This window comes from Nerophis ophidion, linkage group LG17 (assembly GCF_033978795.1).
Source record: "Nerophis ophidion isolate RoL-2023_Sa linkage group LG17, RoL_Noph_v1.0, whole genome shotgun sequence".
NCBI classification, from domain to species: Eukaryota; Metazoa; Chordata; class Actinopteri; order Syngnathiformes; family Syngnathidae; genus Nerophis; species Nerophis ophidion.
Window position 1 is genome coordinate 12,540,808 of NC_084627.1, and position 12,892 is coordinate 12,553,699.

The 12,892-nt window shown below is 41.5% G+C and overlaps 1 protein-coding gene across 1 annotated transcript; it reads right to left on the minus strand.

The window, feature by feature from the left end:
- Positions 1 to 480: 480 nt before the first annotated feature.
- LOC133536109 (NF-kappa-B inhibitor-like protein 1) lies at positions 481 to 10,121 on the minus strand. The gene is made up of 4 exons (XM_061876317.1): positions 9,740 to 10,121; positions 7,267 to 7,379; positions 1,380 to 1,494; positions 481 to 1,300 (listed from the first exon to the last, which is right to left on the minus strand). Exons 1-4 carry the CDS (start codon positions 10,071 to 10,073, stop codon positions 702 to 704), a joined length of 1,161 nt encoding a protein of 386 aa, XP_061732301.1. The 5' UTR covers positions 10,074 to 10,121; the 3' UTR covers positions 481 to 701.
- Between the last annotated feature and the right edge of the window lie 2,771 nt (positions 10,122 to 12,892).

The following is a 12,892-nucleotide window of genomic DNA, read 5'->3' on the forward strand; positions in this document are numbered from 1 at the left end:
TAACCTCTAAAATGAGGGATTTTTTCCCCCCAACAAAATAAGGGACACCCCCAAAAGACATTTATCCCTCAAAAAAATAAGTTATATTTTTGCCCCAAAACATGGGAATTAATACCTCCTAAAATAAGGAATTTCTCCCATCAAAAATAATGGAATTAATTTCCTAAACATAAGGGACGTTTTCGACCCCCAAATTAGGGGAATTTTCTCCCTCAAAAAGAACACAAAAGAATTAAAAAAAATGTTGAAATAAAGAATCTCCCCTTTCCCATAAAATAACAGCATTTTCTTCCCATAATTAAGGGAAATCCCAGTCGCCCCCAAAAAGCAAGACCCCCAACTGTGTGTTGTATAAATTGCAGCCCTGCTGTGGTTGCACTGAAGAAGAAGATTTTGAGGAAACTAAACGGAGGGTTTTCAGTAAGTCAGTCTTCCACTTTGACAAGAAGTCCAAACCAAAAAAAAAGAGTGAAATGTGTGTGAGAAGATGAGAATGCTGATTTAATATTGGATATCACAGACGTGAGGACAGAGCAGTGGAACACACACACACTCATAAATACAAGAGCTAAACGACAATAATTTAGAATAAAAATAAAAAATCCTTGAAGATTTTAATGTGATGGTAGTTTGAAGGTGTGTGGGAGTGATATTATATTTAAGATATAGAAGAGTTCAGTGGTGTACCTAACCAGGTGACCTCAGGTCCTCAGAGTCTGGGCCAGCCTGTTGAGTTCCTGCGACAGAGCGGTCACCGTGTCCAAGATCCTGCGCTTGTCCTTCTCCTGCAGCCTGGCCTCACACCTCTGGGCGAACTTATCGGGATGCCACAGCGTCTGCTGCTTCCGCAGCGCCTTGCGGAAGGCCGCCGCGTCCTTGCGGTCCACGCCGTGCAGCATCACGTCCGCCATCTCCTGAACCGTGCCGCGCGGTGCCGGCCAGGGGATGTCGGCGTAGCACAGCAGCTCGGCGCCGCCGTCGTCGTCGTCGTCAGGCGCGCCGGCTTTGAAGGTGGCGGCGCACATTTGATCGTAGCGGCGCTTCTTGCCCAGACGGGTCTCTTCCTCTTTGCGTGCGGCGCGGTCCAAGTACTCCTGGTGTTCCTTCTGGAGACGCTGGTGCAGCTCCTGGTAGTTCTCCTCTTTTTCTCCCTCGCTCTTCTTCTTTTTCTTCTTCCGGCCAGAAGAGGCCGCTATTCTCTGAGCTTCCGCGTTCTTCTTGGAGAAATATTCTGTTCTGATGCGGTCCGCCCAGTCGCCGTAGTCCTCCTCCTCCTCGTCCACAGCCAGGTAGTCGTCCGCTGTCACACCAGCACAAACAACTACAATTTAACACATAGATGGCTAAAAAAATAAATACAATTCTTTTTTTTTTTTTACCGTCATAAACCCCAAAGTTCTCACAGAACTCGTCCTCACATTCGCCAAACAGTTTTTCCATCCAGTCTCGTTCTGGGTCAGCCTTTGGTGGCCCGCTGGTGCTTGCTGGTGTCTCCTGCCACAAATCAACTCGTGCATTCACATAAGAACTGAAACAGCCCTTTGAGACACTGGTGATTTAGGGCTATGTAAGTAAACATTGATTGATTTATTGATTGAAATATAGATCAAGAAGAAATTTTCACATGCAAGCCTCCTTTTTTATTTTTTCCCAAGATGGCGCTGCTGTAGTGGCTGCTGTTGGCAGGAGCTCTGTGCTCTTGTGTCATCCTTTTGTCTTATTATACTTTTTTGCCTTTTGGTCCGGGACCCTTTGGGACTGTGTGACAAGGGGTGGCACTTTCGTGACCTCTGTGGTGATTTTTTTGTGGACTTCTGGATCTGCCTCTCGGGAGCCTTTTGGCCATGGAGACCAGCTGGTGGGTGTCTGCCACACCAGAGTCGGTTTGGAGGGACTGGAGGAGATGCGGATGAGGGGACAGGACTGCGGAGCTAGCACTGAGCGCCGGGACGGAGAGGCTTCGCGGTGTCTTGGCTGGGTGAGCAGGTGTCGGACACCTCAGTTCTCTTGGACGTATCCTCGCTCATCCATGCGGACTGGACACTGGCCGAAAGTGGAGTTGGCTGTCTTGGTTGCTTTGTTGGGTCTGCTCTTGTCTCTGGCCATCTTCCCTCCACCCCAGCGGACGATGGCGTGGAACACCGCAGAGGCCACCACAGTGGATATGTTTCATTTACTTTTTATTCATAGCTGTATGTAGAAGTGTCTGGTTGTATCTGCTGCTTTAATGTCCTCTGTGTTCTTTGATGTTTCCCTCTTACACACATGTAAGAGGGATGTGTACTATGGCTATGACTTGTTGTTTTTTCCCCTTGGCCTCAGTCTGCACCCCCTCTCCAGGGCCCAGGCTAAGACCGATTGTTTTATTTTATTTTAATCTTCTATTTTTTTCTCCCCCCCTTGTTTACCTGTATCTCATCTTTTTTTTGTAAGGGGCGCTGGAAGCCGGCAGACCCGTCAGCGATCCTGTTCTGTCTCCCTTTAATGTTTGTCTGACCTTGAATGGGATTGTGCTGAAAATTGTAATTTTCCTGAAGGAACTCTCCTGACAGAATAAATAAAGTACTATCTAATCTAATCTAATCTAATCTATTCATAGCTGTATGTAGAAGTGTCTGGTTGTATCTGATGCTTTAATGTCTTTAATGTCCTCTGTGTTCTTTGATGTTTGCCTCTTACACACATGTAAGAGGGATGTGTTCTATGGCTATGACTTGTTTTTTTCCCTTGGCCTCAGTCTGCACCCCCTCTCCAGGGCCCAGGCTAAGACCGATTTTTTCATTTTATTTTAATCTTGTATTTTTCTCCCCCCCCTCACCCCCTACCCCCCCGTTTACCTGTATCTCATCTTTTTTGTAAGGGGCGCTGGAAGCCGGCAGACCCGTCACCAATCCTGTTCTGTCTCCCTGTAATGTTTGTCTGATCTTGAATGGGATTGTGCTGAAAATTTTAAATTTTCCTGAAGGAACTCTCCTGACGGAATAAATAAAGTACTATCTAATCTAATCCATTGCTACAAATTCTGTCAAAACCTTCACCCCTACTGTGTTAACAAATGCTATCAAACACTGCTTGAAATTTCTCACACAATTGGGCGATATATGAAATATAATCAACATATCACATGCATTTCTCAATCTTTCTTGTCTCTCCTTCTCACAGAGACGTAAAACAAGCGCACCTTCTTACATATGTCACGCGTACAGCGTCATACGCCCTCGCCCGGCAGAGAGGTAGCGGCATGGGTAACGTTAGCTGTGATGCTAGCGGAGTGGCGCGAGTGGTAATAGGAGAGAGAGAAGGTGCCAATCTGGTAACAAATGAAGGAAGAATTATTTCCCGAGAAAAACAGCAGGGGGTCCATCGTCTGGCGGTGGTTTGGCTTCAAGCGGGAAGATGTTGAACAGACAACCGTTATTTGTCAAGTATGCGAAAAAAGCCCATCCATCCATCCATTTTCTACCGCTTATTCCCTTTCGGGGTCGCTGGCGCCTATCTCAGCTACAATCGGGCGGAAGGCAGGGTACACCCTGGACAAGTCGCCACCTCATCGCAGGGCCAACACAGATAGACCGACAACATTCACACTCACATTCACACACTAGGGCCAATTTAGTGTTGCCAATCAACCTATCCCCAGGTGCATGTCTTTGGAAGTGGGAGGAAGCCGGAGTACCCGGAGGGAACCCACGCATTCACGGGGAGAACATGCAAACTCCACACAGAAAGATCCCGAGCCTGGATTTGAACCCAGGACTGCAGGAACTTCGTATTGTGAGGCAGACGCACTAACCCCTCTTCCACCGTGAAGCCCTGCGGCAAAAGCGTTGCTACAAAAGTAGCAGCACTACTTTGTCAACCGCTAGAGCAGGGATGTCAAACGTATGGCACGAGGGCCGGATCAGGCCCACGAACAGGTTTTATCCGGCCCGCGGTATGTTCAGTATAAAAATTAACCTACATTTTTTGAATGAAAGAAACAGTTGTTCTAAATGTGTCCACTGGATGTCGCAATAGCAATTATTTGTATCTTTATAGACGATGCTACATACGTACAAAATAAACCACATAATGTTAGTACATCAGTCGAGGAAAATAATCAAACTACATACATTTGTAATTTGATTTTGATCAAATTTTTTTGTATCTTCATAGATTGAAAATTAACACCAATTTATTCAGAAAATATAAATAACAACAAATAAAGATAGAATACTATCAACCGCAACACATAAGTGTAAAAAAGAAAAACAAACAACATTGCGATTTGTAAATTTCAGAATGTGCTTGTTCTAATTTTAAACAAAGAAAACAGTCTGAAGTTGTCTTTATTTTGAAGTTATTCTGCCGTGATTTTACCAGTCCGGCCCACTTGGGAGTAGATTTTTCCCCATGTGGCCCCTGATCTAAAAAGAGTTTGACACCCCCGCGCTGGAGAGTAAAGAGTGCTTGAAACTAGGGCTGGGTGATGTATCGATTTACTCGATATATCGCGGGTTTGTCTCTGTGCGATATAGAAAATGACTATATGGTGATATTGGAGTATACGTTTTGAAAAGTCACCCGGTAGAGAATGAAGAGTGCTTACTCCACATGTCAACATCTCCTTTCAATGCCACACCAACAGAACGCTGAAGCAACTATTTCCAGATCAACACCGTATGAAAAAAATAGTCTCTAGCAGAAGGAGATAACGTCCGCAGGAACCTACCACATAGTGAAGGACATAAACTATATGACTTCCTACTTTGCAGCTCATTTTTATTTGACACTTATTGAAACATCTTGTGTGACATCATGCACAAAAGTGCACTTATTTCATTTTTAAACTATTGTTGTGGCGTTCTGTACAAAAAGTGCACATTAATTTAGTGTTGTTTTGATACGTCATATTAGTGACATGCACAAAAATGCACTAAAGGCTTGTTTTAAAATGTCTCTGACAATTTTGCACTTTTGGTTTTGGTTTTGTGCACAAAGGCTTGTTTTAAAATGTCTCTGACAATTTTGCACTTTTGGTTTTGGAAATGACATGAATGTTTGTGCCACTGCTTAATAAATACTCTTTTAGTTGTGATTTCCCTCTCTGCATGAAAGTTTAAAAGTAGCATATATTAATGCAGTATGAAGAATGTTTTAATGTAGACACATAGAATCATCATACTGCTGTGATTATATGCATCAAGTGTTCATTCAAGGCTAAGGCAAAATATGGAGATATACATCGTGTATTGTGACATGGCCTAAAAATATTAAGATATTAATATAAGGCCGTATCGCCCAGCCCTACAAAACACCCACTGTAACTTTAGAGTGTTTTGCCACATGTGGTACACGGAATTAGGGAGCGGACTAACTCGTGTGTAAAAAAAAAAAAAACAAACAAGCAAATGGTCTTAATGACATAGCAGCTAAATGTCAAAAAGTTTGTATCGGTATTATTGTATTGTATGCCTTCATGTAACTCTATTATTGTATTGTATGTAGGGATGTTCCGATTCGATATTGATATCGGAAATCGGTCCGATATTGGCCAAAAAAGTGAATATCGGATTTTATCGGACTGAATCTAAAAACTCCGATATAAGCGCTCCGATATAAGCTGTCCATTTGCCACTGCAGCACTTCTATAATAGATGACTGGTTTGATCACATTCCAACACAGTAGGTGGCGGCAATGCCCCTTAATTAACGTTGGTGGCGGCCGCGGAAGAAGAGCGTCTCTGATCCAGCATGCACAACCCACGTGATCACAACAACGACAACACGTGTGCTCAGCAAAGTGTAGTGATGTCGGCTGTGTGGAAGTATTTTAACTCACAGCATGCCGAAATGCTTATCTTCTTAAAAAAAAATAATCTCCACATTATGCTCGGACAGCAGAAAGTGGAGAAGGGGGAGGGGGAGTAGTAATGGTAGTCAGCACTGACTGATTATTATTTGTTTTATGCTCTTGTTATTAGAGTGATATGTTTATTGTGTTTACACTATTCTTCAGTGAAGAGTAAGAGTAATTACTACATTGTTTTGGGCATAGTCAGTCAGTGAAACTGGAGCTGTGAACTCTTAATTTAGAGCAGTTGGACAGTGGACAATATTGTGTTGTTTTTGTGGTTTTTGTCCCTGCCCACAGTTGTTTCCAACATATGCTGACAGTAAAAAAATAACTGAAGTGAACTTGAATTGTTTGCACTTTAAAACGTTTTTTTTTTTTTTTTTTTTGATTTATTTAGGTTATTTTTCAGGGTCTTTTAATTTATTTTTAATTTATTCTTTTCAATTGTATAATTATGTTGGTAGTAGTGATTATTTTGCACTTTAAATATAACATTTTGTTTTTATTGGATTTGTTGAGGTAATACTCTTATGTTGAAAGTTAAAATTTATGTAACCAATCGGTTAATAATAAATGGGTCAGTTTTTCCTATACCTACTCTTGCTGACTATTGTTTTCTGTTTTAACACTACAACATCAGTAACAGTAACATCACTTTATCAAGCCTTTTCTAACATTCTATAAAACAAAATAAGGAATAAATATATGTATGATTCGTGCCTATATCGTATCGTATTGATATCGGTATCGGCAAATACTCAAGGCTACAATATCGGTATAGTATCGGAAGTGAAAAAGTTGTATCGGGACATCCCTAATTGTATGCCTGCATGTATCTCTATTATTGTATTGTATGCCTGCATTTATCTCTATTATTGTATTGTATGCCTGCATGTATCTCTATTATTGTATTGTATGCCTGCATGTATCTCTATTATTGTATTGTATGCCTGCATGTATCTCTATTATTGTATTGTATGCCTGCATGTATCTCTATTATTGTATTGTAGGCGCCAGCGCCCCCCACGACCCCAAAAGGGAATAAGCGGTAGATAATGGATGGATGGATGCCTGCATGTATCGGTATTATTGTATTGTATGCCTTCATGTATCTCTATTATTGTATTGCATGCCTTCATGTATCTCTATTATTGTATTGTATGCCTGCATGTATCTCTATTATTGTATTGTATGCCTGCATGTATCTCTATTATTGTATTGTATGCCTGCATGTATCTCTATTATTGTATTGTATGCCTGCATGTATCTCTATTATTGTATTGTATGCCTGCATGTATCTCTATTATTGTATTGCATGCCTTCATGTATCTCTATTATTGTATTGCATGCCTGAACGGCTTCCAAGGTACTTGGGCCACCACCTATAGAGGAAGCTTCACAAATGTCATTTAGAAGCTTCTTTCACCCACCTCTGACAGTTTGCTCCAGTTGAGGAGGTCCTGGGGTGTCACTCCCGCAGTGTTGGCGGCGTCCATGGCCTCCGGGCAACTCTTTCGGAGAGGCACAACCAAGTCGTCATAAGCTGGAGGAAGAAATTAGTCATTAGTAGAGATGTCCGATAATATCGGCCTACTGATATTATCGCCTAATAAATGCTTTAAAATGTAATATTGGAAATGATCGATATCGGTTTAAAAAAGTACAGAGCGCCAATAAACCTTAAAAGGCACTGCCTTTGCGTGCCGGGCCAATCACATAATATATGCAGCTTTTCACACACACACACACACACAAGTGAATGCAACGCATACTTGGTCAACAGCTAAAAACGTCACACTGAGGGTGGCCGTATAACAACTTTAACATTGTTACATATATGCGCCACACTGTGAACCCACATTAAACAAGAATGACAAACACATCCGCACCGTAACACAACAGAGCAAATACCCAGAACCCCTTGCAGCACTAACTCTTCCGGGACGCTACAATATACACCCCCCGCCACCCTCTACCCCTAAAACCCCGCCCCTCCAACCTCCTCATGCTCTCTCAGGGAGAGCATGTCCCAAATTCCGAGCTGCTGTTTTGAAGCATGTTAAAAAATAAATATTATAAATATGGCAGTGCCATGTTGGCACTTTTTTCCATAACTTGAGTTGATTTATTTGGAAAACCTTGTTACATTGTTTAATGCATCCAGCGGGGCATCACAATAAAACTAGGCATAATAATATGTTAGTTCCACCACTGTATATATCGATATCGGAATCGGTAATTAAGAATAGGACAATATCGGAATATCAGGTATCGGCAAAAAAGCCATTATCGGACATCTCTAATCATTATTCATTTATGTATGTATATATATATATATATATATACAAACATAAACTTATAACAACAAATCATTTCAAACCACAACAAAGCAATTGCAAAGGACTGCCTGCCCCCAGACTAAAGGACTCTGAAACCAATAAGGAATGTAACTGTCGCAAGAAACCTGATTGCCCTCTCAACGGGGGGTGCTTACAAACACGAGTCGTTTACCAAGCAAAGGTAACACGCAAGGACATTAACACATCCGACACGTACGTAGGATTAACCGAAGGAGCGTTTAAAGCGAGATGGAATAATCACAAGGCCTTGTCACGCCAAATTTCTTCTCCCTACAAACCCCCCCCCCCATTTACTTCCAAGGTCATGATTAATTCAGACGTTTTGTTAACGCTATATTATAAAAGTATAACGCTATATTATAAAAATACAGACGTTTTGTTAACGCTAAATTATAAAAAAAAATTTAAAACAATTTACAAACACAAGCTATGGGATGACATAAGATGATACGTGACCCCGGAAGTAAATGCGTCAAATGGGGGGGAAGGTTATTGTAGGGGGGGAAGAAATTTGGCGTGACAGCCTCCTTTAGAAACCAGACCGTGCGGAATTCTACAGAACTCATCAAGCACATTTGGAACCTCAAAGACAATAATGTTGAATGTTCCATAACATGGCAAATTCTTGCATCCAGCACACCTTACAACAGTGGTAATAAAAGATGCAACCTATACTTAAAAGAGAAACCGTTTATTATACATCATCCAGACCTGTCATCCCTCAACAAGCGCAGTGAAATCATATCAACATGCCGTCACAGGCGGAGACACCTCCTAGGTAACACATGAGCCAATCACCACTGCCTGTACCCACCCACTCTGTGCCCTATATAAACCATTTTATGTGAATGATTCCATTAAAATCTCCTGATTGAGGGAACCCCTCATGAAACAGTTCTGTAGAGATGAAGTAGTCTTGTGATTGTTGATATATATATATATATGTATATATATATATATATATACATATATATATATATATATATATATATATATATATATATATATATATATATATACACACATAAATGATAAATGGGTCTCTCCCTTAGAGATAGGGTGAGAAGCTCTGCCATCCGGGAGGAACTCAAAGTAAAGCCGCTTCTCCTCCACATGGAGAGGAGCCAGATGAGGTGGCTCGGGCATCTGGTCAGGATGCCACCCGAACGCCTCCATAGGGAGGTGTTTAGGGCACGTCCAGCCGGTAGGAGGCCACGGGGAAGACCCAGGACACGTTGGGAAGACTATGTCTCCCGGCTGGCCTGGGAACGCCTCGGGATCCCCCGGGAAGAGCTAGACGAAGTGGCTGGGGAGAGGGAAGTCTGGGCTTCCCTGCTTAGGCTGCTGCCCCCGCGACCCGACCTCGGATAAGCGGAAGATGATGGATGGATGGATGTAATATATAAATAAATACATACATATATATATATATATATATATATATATATATATATATATATATATATATATATATATATATATATATATATATATATATATATATATACGCGCTAAACTTGCACATGATGGTCACACTGCTCACCCGCTCTCCCGTGCTTTAAGGCCCGGTTTAGGGCGAGGTGCAGCGGTGTGTCTCCCTTCCTGTCCCGGGCCAGCACGTCAGCTCCGTGTCTGAGCAGCAGCCGCAGGACGGCGTCATCCCCGAGGCCACACGCCAAGTGCAGCGGGCTCCTCTGCCTCTTGCCCTGGGTAAAGTTCACCTGCAAGTCGCGGTGCTTGCGCAGGTAGGACTTGAGTTTGAGCAAGCTTCCTTCTTCCACGTACTTCCACAGCCGCTTCTGGTGGCGGCTCAGCATGTTAGGAGCAGATGAGGAGTTTGTTTTTTGATCTTTTATCCAGCGAGCATGAATTTGCATTTTTAGCGAGCAATGGCGGCGGTCCGTCTACTTTGAAGTTCCGGAGCAACTAAAGCCAGGACTTAATGGTTCCGGCTTTGACGTGATTTGGCCACTAGATGTCACCATTCACTTGTAGCTGTTTGATTAGTTAGACCAGTGTTTTCCAACATTTTTTTAATATAAACCTTTATTTATAAATTGCAAAATTTACAAACAATTGAGAGATAATAATCAAAATAAGTACAAAAACAGTACAAAACAACGCCAGGGGGTTTTAAACTCAATAAAGTCACTAATATATATATATATATATATATATATATATATATATACATACACTTATACAGGCAACCTACACAACAGGCTAATAATGTAAACAGAGGCCCCACTAAATCTCAATAAGTTTGTGCTTGTAACCTCATACACTTATACAGGTAGCCTACACAACAGGCTAATAATGTGAACAGAAGAAATACCGTCTGCTCGGTATCGTGTAACGGGGCTCAATGTGCTCCATGAGTCTCCGAAAGCCAATGTCCTCCAAATCATACACTTGTGCACTTAAGATGTGACTTTAAGGTTTTACTACTTACGTATAAAATACTACACGGTCTAGCTCCATCCTGTCTTGCAGATTGTATTGTACCATATGTCCCGGCAAGAAATCTGCGTTCAAAAGACTCCGGCTTATTAGTGATTCCCAAAGCCCAAAAAAAGTCTGCGGGCTATAGAGCGTTTTCATTTCGGGCTCCAGTACTCTGGAATGCCCTCCCGGTAACAGTTCGAGATGCCACCTCAGTAGAAGCATTTAAGTCTCACCTTAAAACTCATTTGTATACTCTAGCCTTTAAATAGACTCCCTTTTTAGACCAGTTGATCTGCCGTTTCTTTTCTTTTTCTTCTATGTCCCACTCTCCCTTGTGGAGGGGGTCCGGTCCGATCCGGTGGCCATGTACTGCTCGCCTGTGTATCGGCTGGGGACATCTCTGCGCTGCTGATCTGCCTCCGCTTGGGATGGTTTCCTGCTGGCTCCGCTGTGAACGGGACTCTCGCTGCTGTGTTGGATCCGCTTTGGACTGGACTCTCGCGACTGTGTTGGATCCATTGTGGATTGAACTTTCACAGTATCATGTTAGACCCGCTCGACATCCATTGCTTTCCTCCTCTCCAAGGTTCTCATAGTCATCATTGTCACCGATGTCCCACTGGGTGTGAGTTTTCCTTGCCCTTATGTGGGCCTACCGAGGATGTCGTGGTGGTTTGTGCAGCCCTTTGAGACACTAGTGATTTAGGGCTATATAAGTAAACATTGATTGATTGATTGATACACACATACATACATTTTCAGAAAATTTGGGAATTTTGGAAAAAGCGGGAATTTTTTGTGGAAAATGGTCAAAAAAACTACCAAAAAAAACTTGAATGTTCTGAATGAGTTGAAATGATTGGTTTTGGACTGTCATGAAGGGCGACTTGTCCAGCGTGTAAACTGCCTTCCGCTCGAATCCAGCAACCCCAAAAGGGACAAGCGGTAGAAAATGGATGAATAGTGGAGGAATTTTGACGTAGTAATCTACTAATCATATCCTGCATTCATAGCATATATATATGTATGTATATTTATATATATATATGTATACATACACACACACACACATATATATATATATATATACACATACATATAAATATATATATATACATACACACAGACATATACTGTGGGGCAAAAAAGTATTTAGTCAGCCAGCGATTGTGCAAGTTCTCCCACTTAAAATGATGACAGAGGTCTGTCATTTTCATCATAGGTACACTTCAACTGTGAGAGACAAAATGTGAAAAAAAAAATCCAGGAATTCACATTGTAGGAATTTTAAAGATTTTTTTCGTAAATTATGGTGGAAAATAAGTATTTGGTCAACCATTCAAAGCTCTCACTGATGGAAGGATGTTCTGGCTCAAAATCTCACGATACATTCATTCTTTCCTTAACACGGATCAATCGTCCTGTCCCCTTAGCAGAAAAACAGCCCCAAAGCATGATGTTTCCACCACCATGCTTCACAGTAGGTATGGTGTTCTTGGGATGCAACTCAGTATTCTTCTTCCACCAAACACGACAAGTTGAGTTTATACCAAAAAGTTGTATTTTGCTTTCATCTGACCACATGACATTCTCCCAATCCTCTGCTGTATCATCCTTGTATCCATTTTGGTATAAAGTCAACCCGTCGTGTTTGGAGGAAGAAGAATACTGAGTTGCATCCCAAGAACACCAAACCTACTGTGAAGCATGGGGGTGGAAACATCATGCTTTGGGGCATGATGGGGACAGGACGATTGATCCGTGTTAAGGAAAGAATGAATGGGGCCATGTATCGTGAGATTTTGAGACAAAACCTCCTTCCATCAGTGAGAGCTTTGAATGGTTGACCAAATACTTATTTTCCATCATAATTTACAAATAAATTCTTTAAAATTCCTACAATGTGAATTCCTGGATTTTTTTTTAATATTCTGTCTCTCACAGTTGAAGTGTACCTATGATGAAAATTACAGACCTCTGTCATCATTTTAAGTGGGAGAACTTGCACAATCGGTGGCTGACTAAATACTTTTTTGCCCCACTGTGTGTGTGTGTGTGTATATATATATATATATATATATATATATATATATATATATATATATATATATATATATGCGTGATGAGATATACATGTGTATATATATATATATATATACATACATATACATGTATATGTTCACATACACATATATATATGCATGTATATGTATATATATATGTATACATACACACACACACACATATATAT